The sequence below is a fragment of the Phyllostomus hastatus genome, unplaced genomic scaffold (genome assembly GCF_019186645.2).
Source record: "Phyllostomus hastatus isolate PE091 unplaced genomic scaffold, TTU_PhHast_1.1 phas_scaffold_501, whole genome shotgun sequence".
NCBI lineage: Eukaryota > Metazoa > Chordata > Mammalia > Chiroptera > Phyllostomidae > Phyllostomus > Phyllostomus hastatus.
The window spans coordinates 39,597,132-39,613,219 of record NW_025334033.1 but is presented as its reverse complement, the minus strand read 5'-3'; the positions used below and the strand labels follow the sequence as shown (position 1 = coordinate 39,613,219).

At 45.0% G+C, this 16,088-nt stretch overlaps 1 protein-coding gene across 5 annotated transcripts in view; it reads right to left on the bottom strand.

Annotated features, from left to right (window-relative positions):
- The window catches only part of DAAM1 (dishevelled associated activator of morphogenesis 1), a 155,792-nt gene that overhangs the window by 16,910 nt on the left and 122,794 nt on the right, over positions 1-16,088 (bottom strand). For 4 of the 5 annotated variants that reach the window (XM_045822618.1, XM_045822617.1, XM_045822615.1 and 1 more), the window contains 4 exons: positions 14,118-14,147; positions 12,921-13,027; positions 5,899-5,983; positions 1,335-1,441 (listed from right to left, as the gene is read on the bottom strand). In XM_045822618.1, coding sequence (XP_045678574.1) covers positions 1,335-1,441; positions 5,899-5,983; positions 12,921-13,027; positions 14,118-14,147 — 329 coding nt within the window. The remainder of the gene's footprint in view (positions 1-1,334; positions 1,442-5,898; positions 5,984-12,920; positions 13,028-14,117; positions 14,148-16,088) is intronic. The other variant, XM_045822616.1, reaches the window with a different exon arrangement.

Sequence of the window (16,088 nt, the reverse complement as noted above, 5' to 3'; positions counted from 1 at the left end):
ATAAAGGGTGTTCCCTGCACTTCTCCCTTGCTTCTTAGCTTTCCACAGAGTTTACCCATGGAAAAACCACAGTACAGAACTGCCTCCAGTGTTCTCTCACATGCTCGCCTCTCTCACAGCCCCAAATCCTCCTCTTTCGTCCAGTTAGCTCCCAGTCTGCTCCCTTGGGCCGGCAAGCTCTGCTTCCAAGACAGCAAACTAGCTACTCAAGATCACAAGGATGCTGGTCACCACCGAGGAGAGCTGCTCTGCTGCTGAGGGGTGAGGGCAGGCATTGTGGCCCAGACCTTCAGGAATCACTGCCACAGTCAGATGGACCTGGGTTCGCAGCCCAGGTTCTCCTTTTATTAGGTGACCTTGGACAGGAAGCTTAACTCCTCTGTTTCAGGGAAGAGAACAGCTTTGGACCTCACAGCCATCCTGGCAGGGCTGACGGGAGGATTAACTGAGATGCACGCAAAGATCTGGGCAATGACTAATTGGCACCTACTGTGGCTGGCCACCTGGTTTGTCTGCACATAGGTTGCTGGACACACCTGCCAAAACTTGAAAACCATCCTTTGTCCTACCGCAGCAGACAAGTTCAGGTAGAACAACAACAAATATAAGTCTGTAGAAGGCAGAAATATAGGGTAAAAGGCATGTCCACCATGGCCACGTTAGCTGGCCTTTGGCATCGGGAAGAGCTGTGCCCTGGGGTGGACTGAGAGTTTCGGGACCACTGGTCCTTCTCTAATGTGGAATCAATTAGCTAGGCCTAGGGTGGCAAAGACACTCAGCTCACATGCCAAACTCGATTAAGATGCAGTGGCTGCCTCAGGGACTTCTGGAGAAGGGCTGAGAAAGCTTGCCAAGGCTCTGGGGGCAGAATGCCATCATCGATTAGTGATGTCTGCACGTGTCATGGTTTGATACCCAGATCCCGGCTGTTCAGTCATGTGGGCTCCAGGCTAACAGCACAGAGTCTGCCCACTGTTTTCCATTTTAAAACAACTTGAGATGCTGAGGAAGTAGGGGGAGAGAGACACAACCCCCCAAAATCAAAGAGGTGTGAACAATGACACTGACTGGACCCAGGACAAGGTATGCCTTGAACAGGTCAAAGCCCATGAGTCAAAAAGGCCCAGAAGTAGCGATAATTGTGAGGAAACCCCGACCCTGTCTCACCAATGGGCAAGAACTCAATTAAACAAATTCCATATAACTCACGCTCAAAAAGATTCTGGAATTCAAAAATGCTTCAAGTTAAAACAGACAATTCAACATGAATCAAAAGGTTAAGTTCCTTACAAAGGTAAGGGGCATCTTTAGTTTTTAAGCATTTTTAAACTCACCGGCTCATCTCAAAGAGGAACCTGTCAGCCTTGGCCATCCGATCCAGCTCATGTTTATGTTCCTCCAAAAGGTCAATGTCGCTTTTTTCAGGAACAAATTTCAAGAGCTAAAAAGTACACACAAATATTAAAAGTGAGGTTTTTAACTTAATTTACACCAGTAATTTTTCACTCTTTCAGTTAATTTGTCCCAAGATGAAATTTTAACTTTTGTTTAGTTTATAAGCTCTGCTCACAAGTGATTACACTGCCTCTCTAACCTGCATTGGGGCAGCTCTTTGCCAGGGTCTACTTTACAGAGACCATTCAAGGGACCTTGGAGACGCAATCCTCTAATTAGCACATGAGGTCGAGACATTAAAAACCTCACCCAGGGTCACAGCGCAGACGTGTGTCATCATCAGAAACAGGGCCTGCCTCTTGACCCCCAGCTCCACGCTTATTTCTATTACATCATGCTGGAATGAGCTATTCTATGTGCATTTTCCATTCAGTTTGCTTGTCTGGCTTATCTAATTCTCTCCCTTGCTCTCTTTTTTTTTCTCCATGTAGAGTTGGATGAGAGGAATGCAGTGGGATTTGAAGTTTTTAGTTCCATATTTTATTTTGGAGGAAGAAACGAGCATGGAATGTGGAAGAAACGGCAATAACGTTTACAGTGGAAAAAGCACTTCTGTGTGTCTGATCTCCTTTAAAGGAACAAGTATGTGGATGGGTATGCACAGGCCTCTGTGCTGTTTTCTAGACCAAATGTCTGTAGACATTAAAAAAAAAATTACACCGACCCCATGGACCTCAAGATCTTCCCCATAACTTGATGCTAACATCGGGTGCTCCATTTAGCCGGTTTCAGACGTTTGTGGACTTTAACTATGGCATCTCAGCAAAGGCAGTCAGGACGGGTGCGGGCAGCAGAGGGAGAGAACTGGGACTACAGGGGAGGAGTGAATGATACGAGGTTGGAAATATATTCCAGGCAAAGTGCACATCATGTGCCAGGGTCTGCCATGGGTGACACAGCTGTGATGGCAGGGGAGAGGGAAGCTGAGGTCAAGGTCAGGGAGTAGCAAAGGCCTTTGAAGAGGCTCAGACCTTATCTTGAGGGTACTTGGACAAACGGAAATCTTAAGCAGAGGAATGAGTTTGCATTTCAGAAAGGTTCCTGTGCCTGAAGAATGGACACAGAAGGGACCGAAAGTATTGGGGGGTTGTGACTGGATGGCTGAGGCAGTCACCCAGGTAAGAGATGATGCTGGCCTACAGAGAGGGTGGGTGGGGAGAATCTAGAGCTATTGGGGGGTTTTGAATAGAACTGGCTTGGCTTGTGGGCAGATGAATTACAGCAGATGAGAGTCAAAAGGATGAGGTCCAGGCTCCTGGCTTAGGCAACCATGTGCATGGAGTGTAACAGGAAGCCCGAACAGAGAAAGCTGATGAAGGGTGGGCGGGCGGAAGGTAAGTATGGTGCTTGAAATACTGGCAAGAGAACCAAGTAGTGATTTCCACTGCACAGGTGGACAGATGGGTCTGGAATCCTACCTGTTTTGAAGAGAAAGCCTTGGTATGGGTTGAAACGTGCACACATGTGAGTGAGGCAACCTGGACAGCCACCAGGAGAAAAAATGCAGGGTTCCAGGGAAGCCAGCATTTAAGGGATGAGGCCAAGAAGAAGAACCTTCAAAGGAGGCAGTGGGGGTGCCTATGTGGGACCACAGGACCAAAGGAAGAAGGCGTTTCATCGGGAGCAAGTGTCCATCACTGCCACACACCACCAAGAAATCCAGGAAGATAAGGACTGCGAAGTGCCCCCTGGCTTTGGCGACAAGGACTTTGCGTGTTCTTAGTGAGAACAGCTTTAAGGAGGCAGGGCAGACAGACTGCAGGGAGTTGAAGAAGTGTCAACAGGAGGTGAGTGGGGCAGGCTTTCAAGAGCATGGGCTGTGTGCAAAGAGAGAGGACAGCAGCTGGATGGGGATGTGCAGTCTTAAGAGGCGTGTGTGAGAAAACCCGAGACTCAAACAAGTTACATGTCAAGAGGGAGAGGTGAAACATCCAGGAGAGAGGCAGAGTCTCCAATCAGGCCGGGTCCCTGAGCAGACGGGTGGGATGGGCCAGGGGCACCCCTCTTCCCTAATGGGGTGGAAGGGCTGGGTGGGGATGGAAGTGGATGCCAGGGAGTTCACAGGTCTGGTGGTTTGATCGCTTCTGGTTATTTATGTTCTGTTGTTCAAACCGATAGTGGGCAGGACAAGAATCTTCTTGTGTTTCCTCAGTGCAAGGAGGGGAGGTAGCAGGCAAGGGCAAGGAAGAAAGACAGAAAAAAAAGGCTTGTTTTTCCCCCTTAATTTGGATTTTTATCTACTGGGCAAGGAACTGCAGTTCCAGTCTTAGGTATTGGCCCTACTCATTATGCCGAGCCCACAGGCCCCTGTTCAGGGTAACCCGGCAACTAAACTCTCTTTCATTATGTACAAAAGAACAGAAAGAGGAACATGCTGAAGGCACAGTCCTTCTCAGAACACAGTCAAATAACAGAGTGTGCATGGATAGTTTTGAGAGAAGAATTAGACAAACACCAAGAAAGAGTGTATTGATCTCATCTGAGTTCTGAGCCCAGCAGCTAAAAGCAGCAGGAGAGGAGGAAATGAATGTGGCTCAGATGCAAATCGCAGAGAGGAGGAAAGAGGTGCTGGTGTCAGTGCTTGTCTGGGGAGAGCACTGTATGAAGGACGAGGAACCACAGGAGAAATGGCAGAATCAGGAGGAAAGGGAAGAGCACGAGACATGAGCAGAGCATGAGATGCAGAATTATCAGAGATGCCAGGTCAAAAGTATCCTAGTTGGCCAGATTCTGCTTCAGTAGACTGATTTCCTTACTTGTATTTATTTGAAGTACATTCTATTTGCACTGCAAGCCCTTTTGGCAATATTCTGAACTCCTTTCCCTCAAGGAGGAATTTTGCTGGATGCAATTTTCACAGTAAACAGATCTTGTGGAATTTTAAACACATGACCTTGTCAATAGGGGCTGAAGTCCTAAAGACTAAGGGAACTTTCTGCGTAGCCCTCCACTCCGGGTGAGCAGCTTCTGATGCAGACAACTGCGGTGCCCGGGCCCTGGGGGCCGGGGAGGGGCAGAGACTGTTCTGATACACAGCGAAGGAGGGAGGAGCATGTGGAGGAAAAAATGAATCTGAGGTTTAGGAATTACTTTTAAACTCTTCATATACAGAGTGTCCTAACAACAGACTTGGAAACACAGGCATTAACTACTTTTGCACCCAAATCAAACCTTACAAGGACAGCATGAAGTTTCCCCATTGCTAAGTGTGAGGGTTTTCACTAGGACAATTGCAGCTACAGTGGCTTCAGGGAGGGCAGCTCCATTTAGTTGTGGTGACACCGCATACATCACTCTTCCCTGCCCTGTATCGGAGGCCTATTAGGACATCAGTGAGAACCGTTAGAAATGTACCTGCAGACAGGCACCCCACCTGGAGCTCCTCGCCACCCAGGATCACAGCCAGCAACACATAAGATTCTTTTCCTCTGCTCTTGGGAACTGAGCATGCCCACAGAGAAGCCCTCAAGTTCGGCCTGGAATCATGATTGCTTGTGTCCAAGTCAACCTTCAGTGTACTTGCCTCTAATGAACATGGACCTCACGACTAAAATCACTCAAAATGTGATTCTGTCCCAAGGACAATGAGACAAGCAGACAGACAGTCTTAAAGTATTCCCGGACCATCTCTACAAAGCATGGAACAAGAGACAGGTGATAATCCCTAGGGTATCTGCTAGTTAACAACACTGTCATTCGAGGGACAAATGAACAAAGCTGCTGAACACCGCATGACATAGTTGGAGAGGCGGCACAGAGTGCATTGCAGAAATACTGCATGAAGGGAGGTGAGGTCACCACACTCGGCTTGCCTGCTGAAGATGATACAAGTTGTCTCTAAATACCATGAACGAGGTGTGTGCTGACTGCGTGTAAACCCATCCCATACTTGCTAGTCCTGGCAAATGAATGTACTGCCATTTATGACACAAGAGGAATGCCACTTGATGTTGAGACAAGACTGAGCCCTAAGAAGTTTAAATCCCACCTTAGGACATACATGAGAATTTAGATGTAGATGACAGTGCTAGGGGTTTATCGGTGGCTTTATGGTAGTGAGACTGGTGAGCCAAGGCCAAGACACAGGTGCGATCCCATGGTGCTAGTGAGATTCTTAGTATTCCTGAGGAAGGGATTGTCCACTAGAGCTGATAGGTGCATATGACCTACAAGGGCATAGCAATGTAACAGCAGCATGAGGGACAGAGCTGGCATTGTGGATCCCAGACATTTGACGGACTTGTTACCTTGCTTCTCACCAATCATTTTGGGGAGAGAATAAAGTCATATAATTCCTAAAAGAACCCTATGGAACCTGGGCTCAACTGCCTCAGTTCAGAGATGAAGGAACTTTCTACCAGCAGCAACCAGATCTTCTCACTCTCTCACTCCCTGCTGAGAGTCAGCTGCCGCTTGTGCTCTGAGGGACGTCTGGCAGCTCACCTGTTCCAGCATGTCCTTGGGCAGATCTTCCTGCTCGTCCATTGTTAGAATTGCCCGTTTGATTTCATCGTTGGATAATTTCAACCTGGGGAAAGAATATTTTGTTTTGTTGTTAACGATACTGGCTTGCACATTAAAATTTAATGGAAGATAATTCATTTTGCTACTCCAGCTGCTGATTTTCAAGTACTGTTTTGCTCAAAAATCTCTCAGTGAAAGCTTATTTCCTGTCAATATTGCACCTAAAAATAGTATTTTGAAACTGCTTTAACATTCTTTCAGGGCTTTGTAATGCTCTGCTGACACAGTGAACAAAGCTGTTATGTTCTGTCGTTTAGTTTCCTCAAGCAAGGGATTAGCGGATGAGAAGTAGCGACAGCTCCCACACACCACCGTTTTCTTTAATACACCCACGGATTGCAGGTGAAAGAGGAAAACTAAAATCTTACTTTGATTACACATCAGGAGTGTTTAAATCTCGCTGTTACATTGAAAATGGCTTTAAATAAGCTTAGAATCTATGTTATTGTTAAACAATTGAACAAGTTAATATATAAAAATGTCTAAGCACTTCATAGTTGAGGAGTTTTCACATGTTACTTCATCTGAACTTCTGAAATAGCTGTGATGGGCTTTTTTTTTTTTTTTTTTTTTTTAAATAGAGGAAGCAACTGGGACTCAGAATAGTTAAGCAATTTGCTCACGGTCAAATACACAGAAAGTGGCAGTGTCTCCCACAAACCCAACATTCTTGATTGCTAATCCCAAGTTCCATTAATAAGCATTGCTCTCCTAAAATATCTCACAGGAAGGATTTAAGCAAAATCACAAATCCGTTTTCTGTGTACCATGAATTTATATGGTTTCCTAATGTAATTAAGGATGTATTGATTATGTCAGGACACCAGAGTATTGACTATCAAGAGTCATGAAATTAAAACGTAAAAACGTGTGTTTAGCAGGCACAGCCAGTAGTCATAACCAGGGCCACAACGTCTCCATCAGATTGTTAGCTGCAACAACAGGCATTCTTTTGTTTTGTTTGTAAGCATTAGATCCAGACTTACTTTAAAAGCTCACTTCCTTACAAGCTACCGCTAATGTGGCATATTAATGTCATTTGATCTGTTCTTCTAGTCTGTGATCTTCAAGAAGAATAACATTTAGGACTAGAAGGACATAATTAAGCTCAAATATAGAGCAAGGCAAACAGCCCTCAAATGTAACGTCTGAAGCAGGAGCTTTGGCGTCAGACCAGCTGGGTCCCAGATCTGGCTCTGATAGTTCTCAGCCAGTGTGATCTTGAAAAAAGTTTTTCTTTGCCTCAGTTTCCTCATCTATAAAATAGGGACAATAATAACTACATCTATATAAAGGAGAGAGAGAGAAGGAGAGAGGGAGAAGAAAGTAAAATAATACTTGTGCATGTAAACTGTTTAGCGTACTGCCTGGCCACTGAAGGGCTCAACACACTGTACAATACACTCTACAAGGGAGGTTTTTCTACACCCGAGGAAAAAAGGTAGCAATACTTAATGGAACCTTAGTGGTCACATGCAGTTATTTGATCATTAAACAATGCTTTGTAGGGTTATGATGAACAATTTCCAAAGTACTCTCATACCTATTATTTCACCCTAGTTTCCTCTCTGCATACACTACCCAGTAAGCTTGGGAGTGATGAAAAAGAGTTAGAAGACGTGGTATGTATTTTAAAGGTGAGTATAATGTTTGAGAGAACCCAGTGGTAAGCTGCAACACTCGAGACGGAGGCACACAGGACGCACGGGAGGGCTGGCCGAGAGCAGGGCGGACACGAAGGCTGAGGAGGGAGGACGGAATGCCAGGTGGAGCCTGCTCTGGACATGTCTGGCTTGTCCTTTCCTCTAGATTTTGATGTGATCTTGTTAAAACCACCCATCCTGCCATTTAAAAACTGAACGTGGTTTCACGTGCCAATAAGCAGGACCGAGAAGGAACAGACATTTGGGAATCTTGTTTTACTAATACCATGCTCTCCTCTTTCATGTTTTCATATCCAAATATAGCATGTAGGCAACATGCCCTATTGTCCATGTTCTAAAAATAAATAAATAAAAAAATAATAAAATAAAATAAAATCCCACTCCATCGCCTGGTCCAAGTTGTAGTGCCACCAGAACTCCTGGGTGGTGGCTGGCAACCCTGGACCTGAGCAGACTTGCACAGATTGTTCTAGTCACCTGGCACAGTCGGTGCCTAATGCCTCATAAATTTGATGTTCACTAGAACATCATGATGGAAAAGCCCCACACTTAAATGGAATGATTAGGCAAGTTGGCATGGGTAAAATGTATGATGGAAGAAAAACCATTCCAGCATCAAGGCCTCCACCATCCACGCCCTGGGCAGCCCTTGGTTCCAGGACACCAAAGGCTCTTGAGTCAGCTGAGGGCCGACACCACAGCGCGGCCCCGCAAGGCCGAGGAAGAGGGACATCAGGGGAGGCTGAAACTGCCACTAATGAAAACCAACTGGCTGTGGAAACGTCTGTAGTCATCACGAGAAAAGCTCCACTTATAAGAAAAAAATAAATTAGTTCTGTGTCCTTCTTACACTAAGCTGAAGAAACCACTTTATGGTACAATTCTGCTGAGTCCTTCTGTTTTGCATTTAAAAGGAAAAGAGCTGAAAATCAGAGTGAGAACAATACTTGAAGTATCAGATTTGCATTTCATTAGCTCCCCATATGGAGCGCAGAACTTCTTGCTTTTGAAATTGTATATATTTATGCTCCTCAACCCCCGCCCCCCCGCCCCCGAGAGGCTGTCTGGACTAAATGCTAGCTCTAATACATAACAATTTTGCTTTCTCTTAATGTAGCCCACAAAGAGACTTGAGATTTTAATGGGTAGTACTTAAGAAAATCTACCTGTCAACATACTGCCTTGCACGTGGCCTGTTGGAGCAGACAAAGAAACTGTACCTTTGGGGAAAGAGGAGAAGGGAATGCCGCCCTCCAGGATGGTTCCATAGGTTGCCGAGTTCTTAGTATCATCTGTCATTCACAGAATGAGTTGCTAATCTCTGTAATTTAAGGACCCTACCAGTTCTAACCTTTTAATTGCTTTTAAAGCTTGGCAGTGCTCTGGTGTGCCGGAGGGTGGCAACTTCTGAGGCATCCACTTCAACTTTCTTTACAAGGCAGGAAACAAACTGGCCATTTCAAAACAGTATTTAAATCTACCTTGCTCTACTCAAGTATTTAAAAAATGTGCCAAGAGAATTGAAACATCCAGGCGTAATTACAGTAAGTTAGGAATGGATGGCTGCATCAGCCTGAGCTCTGCTTCAGTGGATTTAAGCCAAATCCTCCTACTTTAAAGTAGCTTTTTGTGGTTTACTACACCCTGGCTGCCATGGTAAGTGAGCATCTGGAAAAAAAGAATGGCAGGACACTTTATAAAAGTGTTTTTTAGGGGGGTTCATTTTGCATATAAACCAGCTTCCAGTTTTCTTTCTGTCTTTTTTGTTTTTTCTCCTTTTGGAAGAGAGAGGCCTGTTTTCGGGAATGAAGCAGAGTGAGTTTTAGGTGGCCACACGCTGCCTACAGACATGCAGGAGAAAAGCCTTTGCTCACTCTGCCTGGGGCCAGAGGAATGGGCTCTCACTCCATTCCCTTCTCAGGTCTGTGAAAGGCAGGGTCCCTGGTGCCCGGAGCTTCTGATTCAAACTCCTGTCTTCCAGCCACTCTCTTTCTCAGGAGTTGTGAGTGACCCTGGCCACTCAGGCTGCAAGCATAGAGAAAGGGCCTGTGCCTTCTTCCCTGCTTCGCCCCTGGGGTGGGAAGGACTTTCTTTCTGATTGGCTGCTCGGCCCCAGGAGAGGCTGTGGCAAGGGCCTCTGCCCAAAGGGTCCACAGCCACCGGCTTTCATAGTGTGTGGGTAAGGAAAAGCTTTTAAGGATCACCAAACACTGTGGACATATGCACTCATTAAAGTGGAAAACATCAGACTTTTCACTGTGGTGAAATTTGGTGTGATGACTACATTGCTGGGAATTAAATTCCTAGTCAGCGAGATAAGAAACAGAGAGGGTTGCTATCCTTTGGGAATGAAATACGCAGAAAAGAAGAAAGAGAATAAGCATGGAATGGTAAGAAATCTTGACATCAACTTGGAAACGTTCCTATTCATTGTCTCTATGCACAGAATCAGTCTTCGTGTCCTAGTCAGAGTTTCTTCATCTCTCCCAACTCTGTCCCTTGTTAGTGTCACCTGGACAAGAGAAAGAGCCTCCCACCTGAGGGCTGCCTTTGCCTCCAGTTCCTGACCCCTTCCAGCCTATCCTGCGAACCTCTGAGAGCTCAAACTCGAAACTTTATTAAAACAAAGTGCCCTCCTCCCAGACAAACTGCCAATCTCTGATCTCATGGGCACATAAACAGGCCACTGACTAAGCAGCTACCACACCATGGCATCCTGCCAGGTCCAGTTCTCACAAGCCCACCGCAAGGCGACTGCTTCCATAATCTCCACTTTATAGACAAGGAGGGTATGGCTCCATCCGGGCCTGACTCATGCCCTCACGAAGGCGTCAGGCATGGGGTGCAGGCTCTCCTGCCTGGTCTCGTTCAGTCCAGGTGATAACGGTCTCCTGCAATCCCAGGGCTCTTGCTGTTAGCAGATGATGCCCTTCCGGTGCCTTTCATCCTGTGCATGCCTCCCTGGAACTACCTCGGTCCCGCCGCCCACGTAACTGTTGTTGCTCTTCGAGGCCCAGTGTCTAGTAAACCCTGCCGGTGCCCCTCTCACTTGGCTGGGCTCCTGTCTCCTTCCAGTCAGGCCACTCGAAACCCTGAATTGTTCACACGCCACCTTGCCTGTGTCATCTTTCTTCTCCAATCAGCCATGAGCTCCCCAAGGCAGCAGTGCTGTCTTAAGTGTGGGTACGTCTGATGGCACCCGGTAGAGTGCCAGGCAAACTCCCTAAGAGAGTACCAAGTGTGCTCTCGCAGAAGCCCCTCACTCCCTTAGTGGGTGGGAATGCATTACCAGTGACAAGGGAAGAACGAGAGCAAGGGAAACTGCTGACTGGTTAAAAAACCTAAATTAAAAAAGCAAATTAAAATGAAACCTGCTTGAATTTTGTTACCTTTACTGCAGCACATGTGGCGTGTCAGCCTGAGGAGAGGGCTAAAACTATTGATCACTGAGCAGAAAAGCATGTGTTAACGAATCCTCTGTGGGAGAGAAGGTTTTAGAATCTGATCAATAAAGCTCAATTACCATTAGGTCAACTGAGACTCGAACTTACTTAGTTATGCACAATAACTTTTAATTATGGGCATTGTAATAGCACTTATTCATTAAATTGGATTTTAATAGATAATCTAACTAATATGAGGAATATTCACAAAACTGTCTTCTAGGGAGAGTTCGGACACATTCAAGTTCTAAGTCACTTTAGGTTCTGACACTTTTGAGGTAACAAGGGAGTTATATACCACAAATATGAAACAATTCCTTCAATTATGGGATGGGAAACTTGCCAGCAAGAGATGTAGCCTTATCTATAAGTAGTGTAATTACCCTAGTTGGCACTAGTACTGAGAACAATCTTCCTGTAAGGAAGTGGGTCACAATTTAATTTATACTCCTATGGGCACTTCAACACTACAGAAGTTTCAACAGAAACTCAAGAGTGAGGTCTGCCTTTGTCAAACCATTTTCAGTATTCCTCTAGAAAATACAGGAAAGAATTCTAGAATTAAAATCAACCCCCCCGCCCCAATTTTAATTTTATTTTGCTGTTGAGGATGCTATTTGTAAAAAGAAACTGAAACAAAACAGCGCGCACACTGCGGAAGGAAAATGAGAGCACCTCCGATTATTTCCAGTGGCGTCGCCCTGCGCGTGTGACGGGGGAAGAGGCCGGGGAGATGAAGGCAGAGCCGGCCGCTTACCCAGCTCCCATTCTTCCAGGGGCAGAAATGCAAGGCCAGCTAACGGCGTGGTTCACGTTACCTTATTAGTTGTTTTAAAACTCAGGGATCTCGCTAGGCTTCAATTTCTCTTTCACTAAAAGAAACACTCGGTCCCCGAAGTAATACATATCTGGCTAACGATCAAGCCTCCATGCTGAAAACCAAGCAGCACTGTGTTAGAAGAAACTTACTCTAAGACCATCTGAAAACGAAGGACGACTACTTTCCCGCTTTACTCTCCCTGAAAGAGAAGTCATCTTACACCAGCCCCAGTGCGTACACAACATTCTTTCTAGAATGTAACCAATGGGACTGACACTTCAAGCCTCACAGTTCGGGATTCTTTACGTCTTCTTTCACCCACAAGCATTAGGTATCTTTGCCTACTGTGGAAGGCCCTTTCAGAGAAAAGAAGAAACTAGACCCAGATGGGCTACTTGAAATGCCCACGATGACCCGAAGTGACCATCAGATTCCAGGCTCCCAAATGTCCTTTCTTCTTTTCAAGTTCCAAAGGTTGTGACGGTTTGCGAATTATAAGACAGATTTCTGAATGGGGCTGAATCAGCTAAATTAGCATTTCATTGAGGTTTGGATTTACATATTCTTTTAGTCATAAAAATGTTAGGAAAGGGTATGAAATCATATAACCTTAAGGTATAAAAAGGTGACTTTATAAGGAAAAAAAAAACTTGGAAGGAAAAAATTGGCTATTGAGTGTTTCTCAATAGCCAAATGACTCTGAAGCCGAGAAGTATAAATAAAAGTCTGTTTAACAGGCTATCTGGGAAACAATAAACAAACGAACACAAACATTGACTTGGCATGTTCCGCTTTTCAAGTGGAGGAGTCTGCAGAAATGACACTGAGAAAGGAGGCAGGCAGCTGATGGATTCACCCGGGAAAGCGAGCACCGCAGCTGCCCCACCTCAGACAGCGGGCAGTCTGAAGAACAGCACCTCCGCCCGTTGAAACAACAGGTAAAAACATGTGTTTTGGAGTCACATGATAGAGACGCTGGTCCTACCAGAAATGTTTACTCAACATCAACAATACCTGGAGAGAAGGATGTTGCAGTTCTGAGCCCTCCGACCGTCAATCACCGACAGCTCCTTGACTTTAAGTTTGGAACTCAGTGTGTCATCGATGGCATCTGCTTCTTTCTGCAAAGAGCATGAAAGAAATCCATCACAGTCCAACAGGGCACTGCCGCTTCAGACGCATACTTTCCCTTCATATTTTCTCTGCACGCGCACACATACCCACTCCCACACACACAACAAAACTGAGATGGTCGGGGGTGGGGGGTGCAGGGAGGTGGCGGAATTGAAACAAAGCCTAACATCTAGTCGACCAAGGGAAATAATAAGAAAAGCCGACCACCCACATTTGAAAAAGCATTATCTGGAAGAACAAAGTGCTTCTAAATTGAAGAAGCTGAGTGTGCATAAATTATCAGTGACTGGTGCCCTTCTTTTGTCCCCCACCTCCCCATGGACAGCAGACAGAACTGTCACTGTGAATCATGCTCAGCTGAGGCCTGCCACTGCCGGTCCAGCCATTCTCAGGGCACATTCACCCTAGAACCGTTTGCACCCTGAGCACTCAGAAAGCGGAACAATGAAGACCCCCAAACGTCTTCATGTGCAACAGGAAGCTCCTGAGCCTGTGTGGTACCTTTCGTTACCCTGGAGACTGATGGACAGCTCAAGGGGAGAGGACAGCTCGAGGCATTAGTCCGATTACTTGAGTTCGCAGTGAAACACTGCTTGCAGATTACTTTCTGTACTCTGCTGCTGTACAGAAAGCTGTAAGCAATGATGGCCAGTCATAATTTATGGAGGAGAAGCATAAAACAAGTATATATGATACGGTTTGAGTAAATTGGACATCAAGGTAAAAACACAGACTAACTTGATAAATAGTAACTGTGATCTAATTAGAGGTCAGGATCCATTTAAAAAATGGATCATGGCATTTAAAGAATTGTAAGGAAACCAAGGAGCTCTGGAATTGTATAACCATTTAGAAAACAAAGACAATGTGGAATTTATAGTGAGAACACATTGTGTGAACAAACTTAACAACTGTCTTTTGCCTTGATGAGATTTCAGCTAAGAGTTGAAACCCATTGTGAAATTACCTAGACACTGCATTACACCATCTGACCCAAACGTGATAACCAAGGCGTTTCCAGCTTCCACTGATCCAAGGAGTTTACACTAAGCAAGGTTTAGGTAGTAGTGCACTTACCTGCTTGGAGTTACTGTTCACAAAGAAATCCTACAGCCATGGCAGAGGCATGGAAAAGGCAAATCAGACACATGCAGTTCAGAAATCACAGCAACAAATTCTCGAAAGTCAAGGAAATCAGTGACACAGGGAAAGAGGCGATTTATGCCCCTAGGAGTGGCAATAAGAGTTAAGGAAGATGGGAGAGCCTGGCTGGAAACACAAATAAGGGCGTGGTGCTGAGTGCTCGGGGCAGAGAAGGAAGACGGCATGTGCTGTGCCTCATTTTCAATGGTGGAAATCAAACTGGGAAAAGGATGGACTTAAAACACTCCAGAAAGACTCAGGGTGGAAAGAACACGTCCTGTTTGAAAGGACCATTGGGCTTCATTTATTCAACATGACTTTTGCAGTTAAAAAAATCAATTGAATCAACTTAAGGAAATTATTCCCATTGTCATATACTACTAGCAATATATATATATATATATAGTGGAAGTAATCCTTTGTCTTCTTGTATCACAGGAAGGATTATGAAAAGACAGAAGACTGGTTCAACAACATGGGTCAGTAATAGTAACCCTCTGTATCCCTCAGTCCAAACAATGCCCGTTGGTGTTACAGGTAGGTATGAGGAAAAAGATAGAAGGTGCAATTGTGAGACAATAAGGGATTCATGTGGTGTCTAGTCATTGGTGGCCCTGTCCCAACTGCCTTAGGGCTATTTCGAGCATGCAAAAGTCAATAGCCTCTTCTTGAAATAGTCCACAGGAAAAAAAGACTTGGAGTGAAGATGAAAAAGAGGAAGAAATCACTGACAAGTTATGAGAAAGTTAGAGCTTTCTTTGCATGTTTTGCCATGAGGGAACAAATACAGCTTCAGTGTGCAAAAACACACCTCAGCTTTCGGGCCAACCACTTGCACAACCAGCTTTGCTCGGCCAATTCCTCAAGGCCTCACTGGTCCTGGCAGCACCGCCCAGGCCAGCTGCACACAGACAACTTGTTTCACACCATTCTTCTATTGGGACACGAGATGTGCCCTCCTCTGGCTCCAGCCACACAAGAAGGGACTGCTTTTCTAGAATGGCATTTAAAAAATAATCTGATAATCACGAGAAAACTTTCTTCTCTGATGTCACCGTTTTCTTTTGTCCCTGTTGTCACTGTCCATTTTTCTACTCTGAAAGTCCTTAGAACTCTTTCCCTGTAAAAGGAGTTTCTTTCAAGTACAGAAAAAACTAAGGTGATGTGAACTCCACAAGGTCTTACTCTACCTTTTCTCACTCAAGGAGACAAGTTGCTTGTTGAATTTAGATCTGGCTCTCACTGTCTGGCCTTCAAGAAAGAAACTTCTCTGGTAAATCTCTGTAAGTTCCCACCCTCAGGAAATTGAGATTTCTGACCCCTACTGGAATGCGCTGTGGAATCAGGCAACTATCAATAACTAGGTGTGTTCCAGCTCTCAGTCTGTCCGTAAATGAGATCAACAGCTGGATTGTTAATGTGAAAATTAAATGTGATAATGCATGTAAAGCATTTTGTACAGTACCTGTTATGAATGAAATACTTGGAAGCTACCATAAAACTATCTCATATTTCAAGCTGATGATCAAGTTATTTTTTTCTCCTATTCCGCTTTCAGCTAAGTTGAAGAACGGTTGGTCGAGATCTCCCATTTGTAATCAGCAGCAGCAATAAGTGTAACAGTTAATAGCTAAGCAATGTATCTTCTCTTTCCAGAGGTGAGGATGAGGAATGCCATGGGAGAGTTTGGTTAACTGTTAGCCTTACAATGCCCCTTCTTTAAGAGTCCTTTAATCATCACATTTTAAGTGAAATCACAAAGCTTATTAGATGGGGTATGATAAAAATAACAATGTTTCCAGCCCTATTTCAAATAAGTTAACATTCTTTTCTGAAAGTTTAAATTCTTCACTAGCTGGCTTGAACCAACATGATAGAATTGTCTGTATTTGGCTTCACATAACA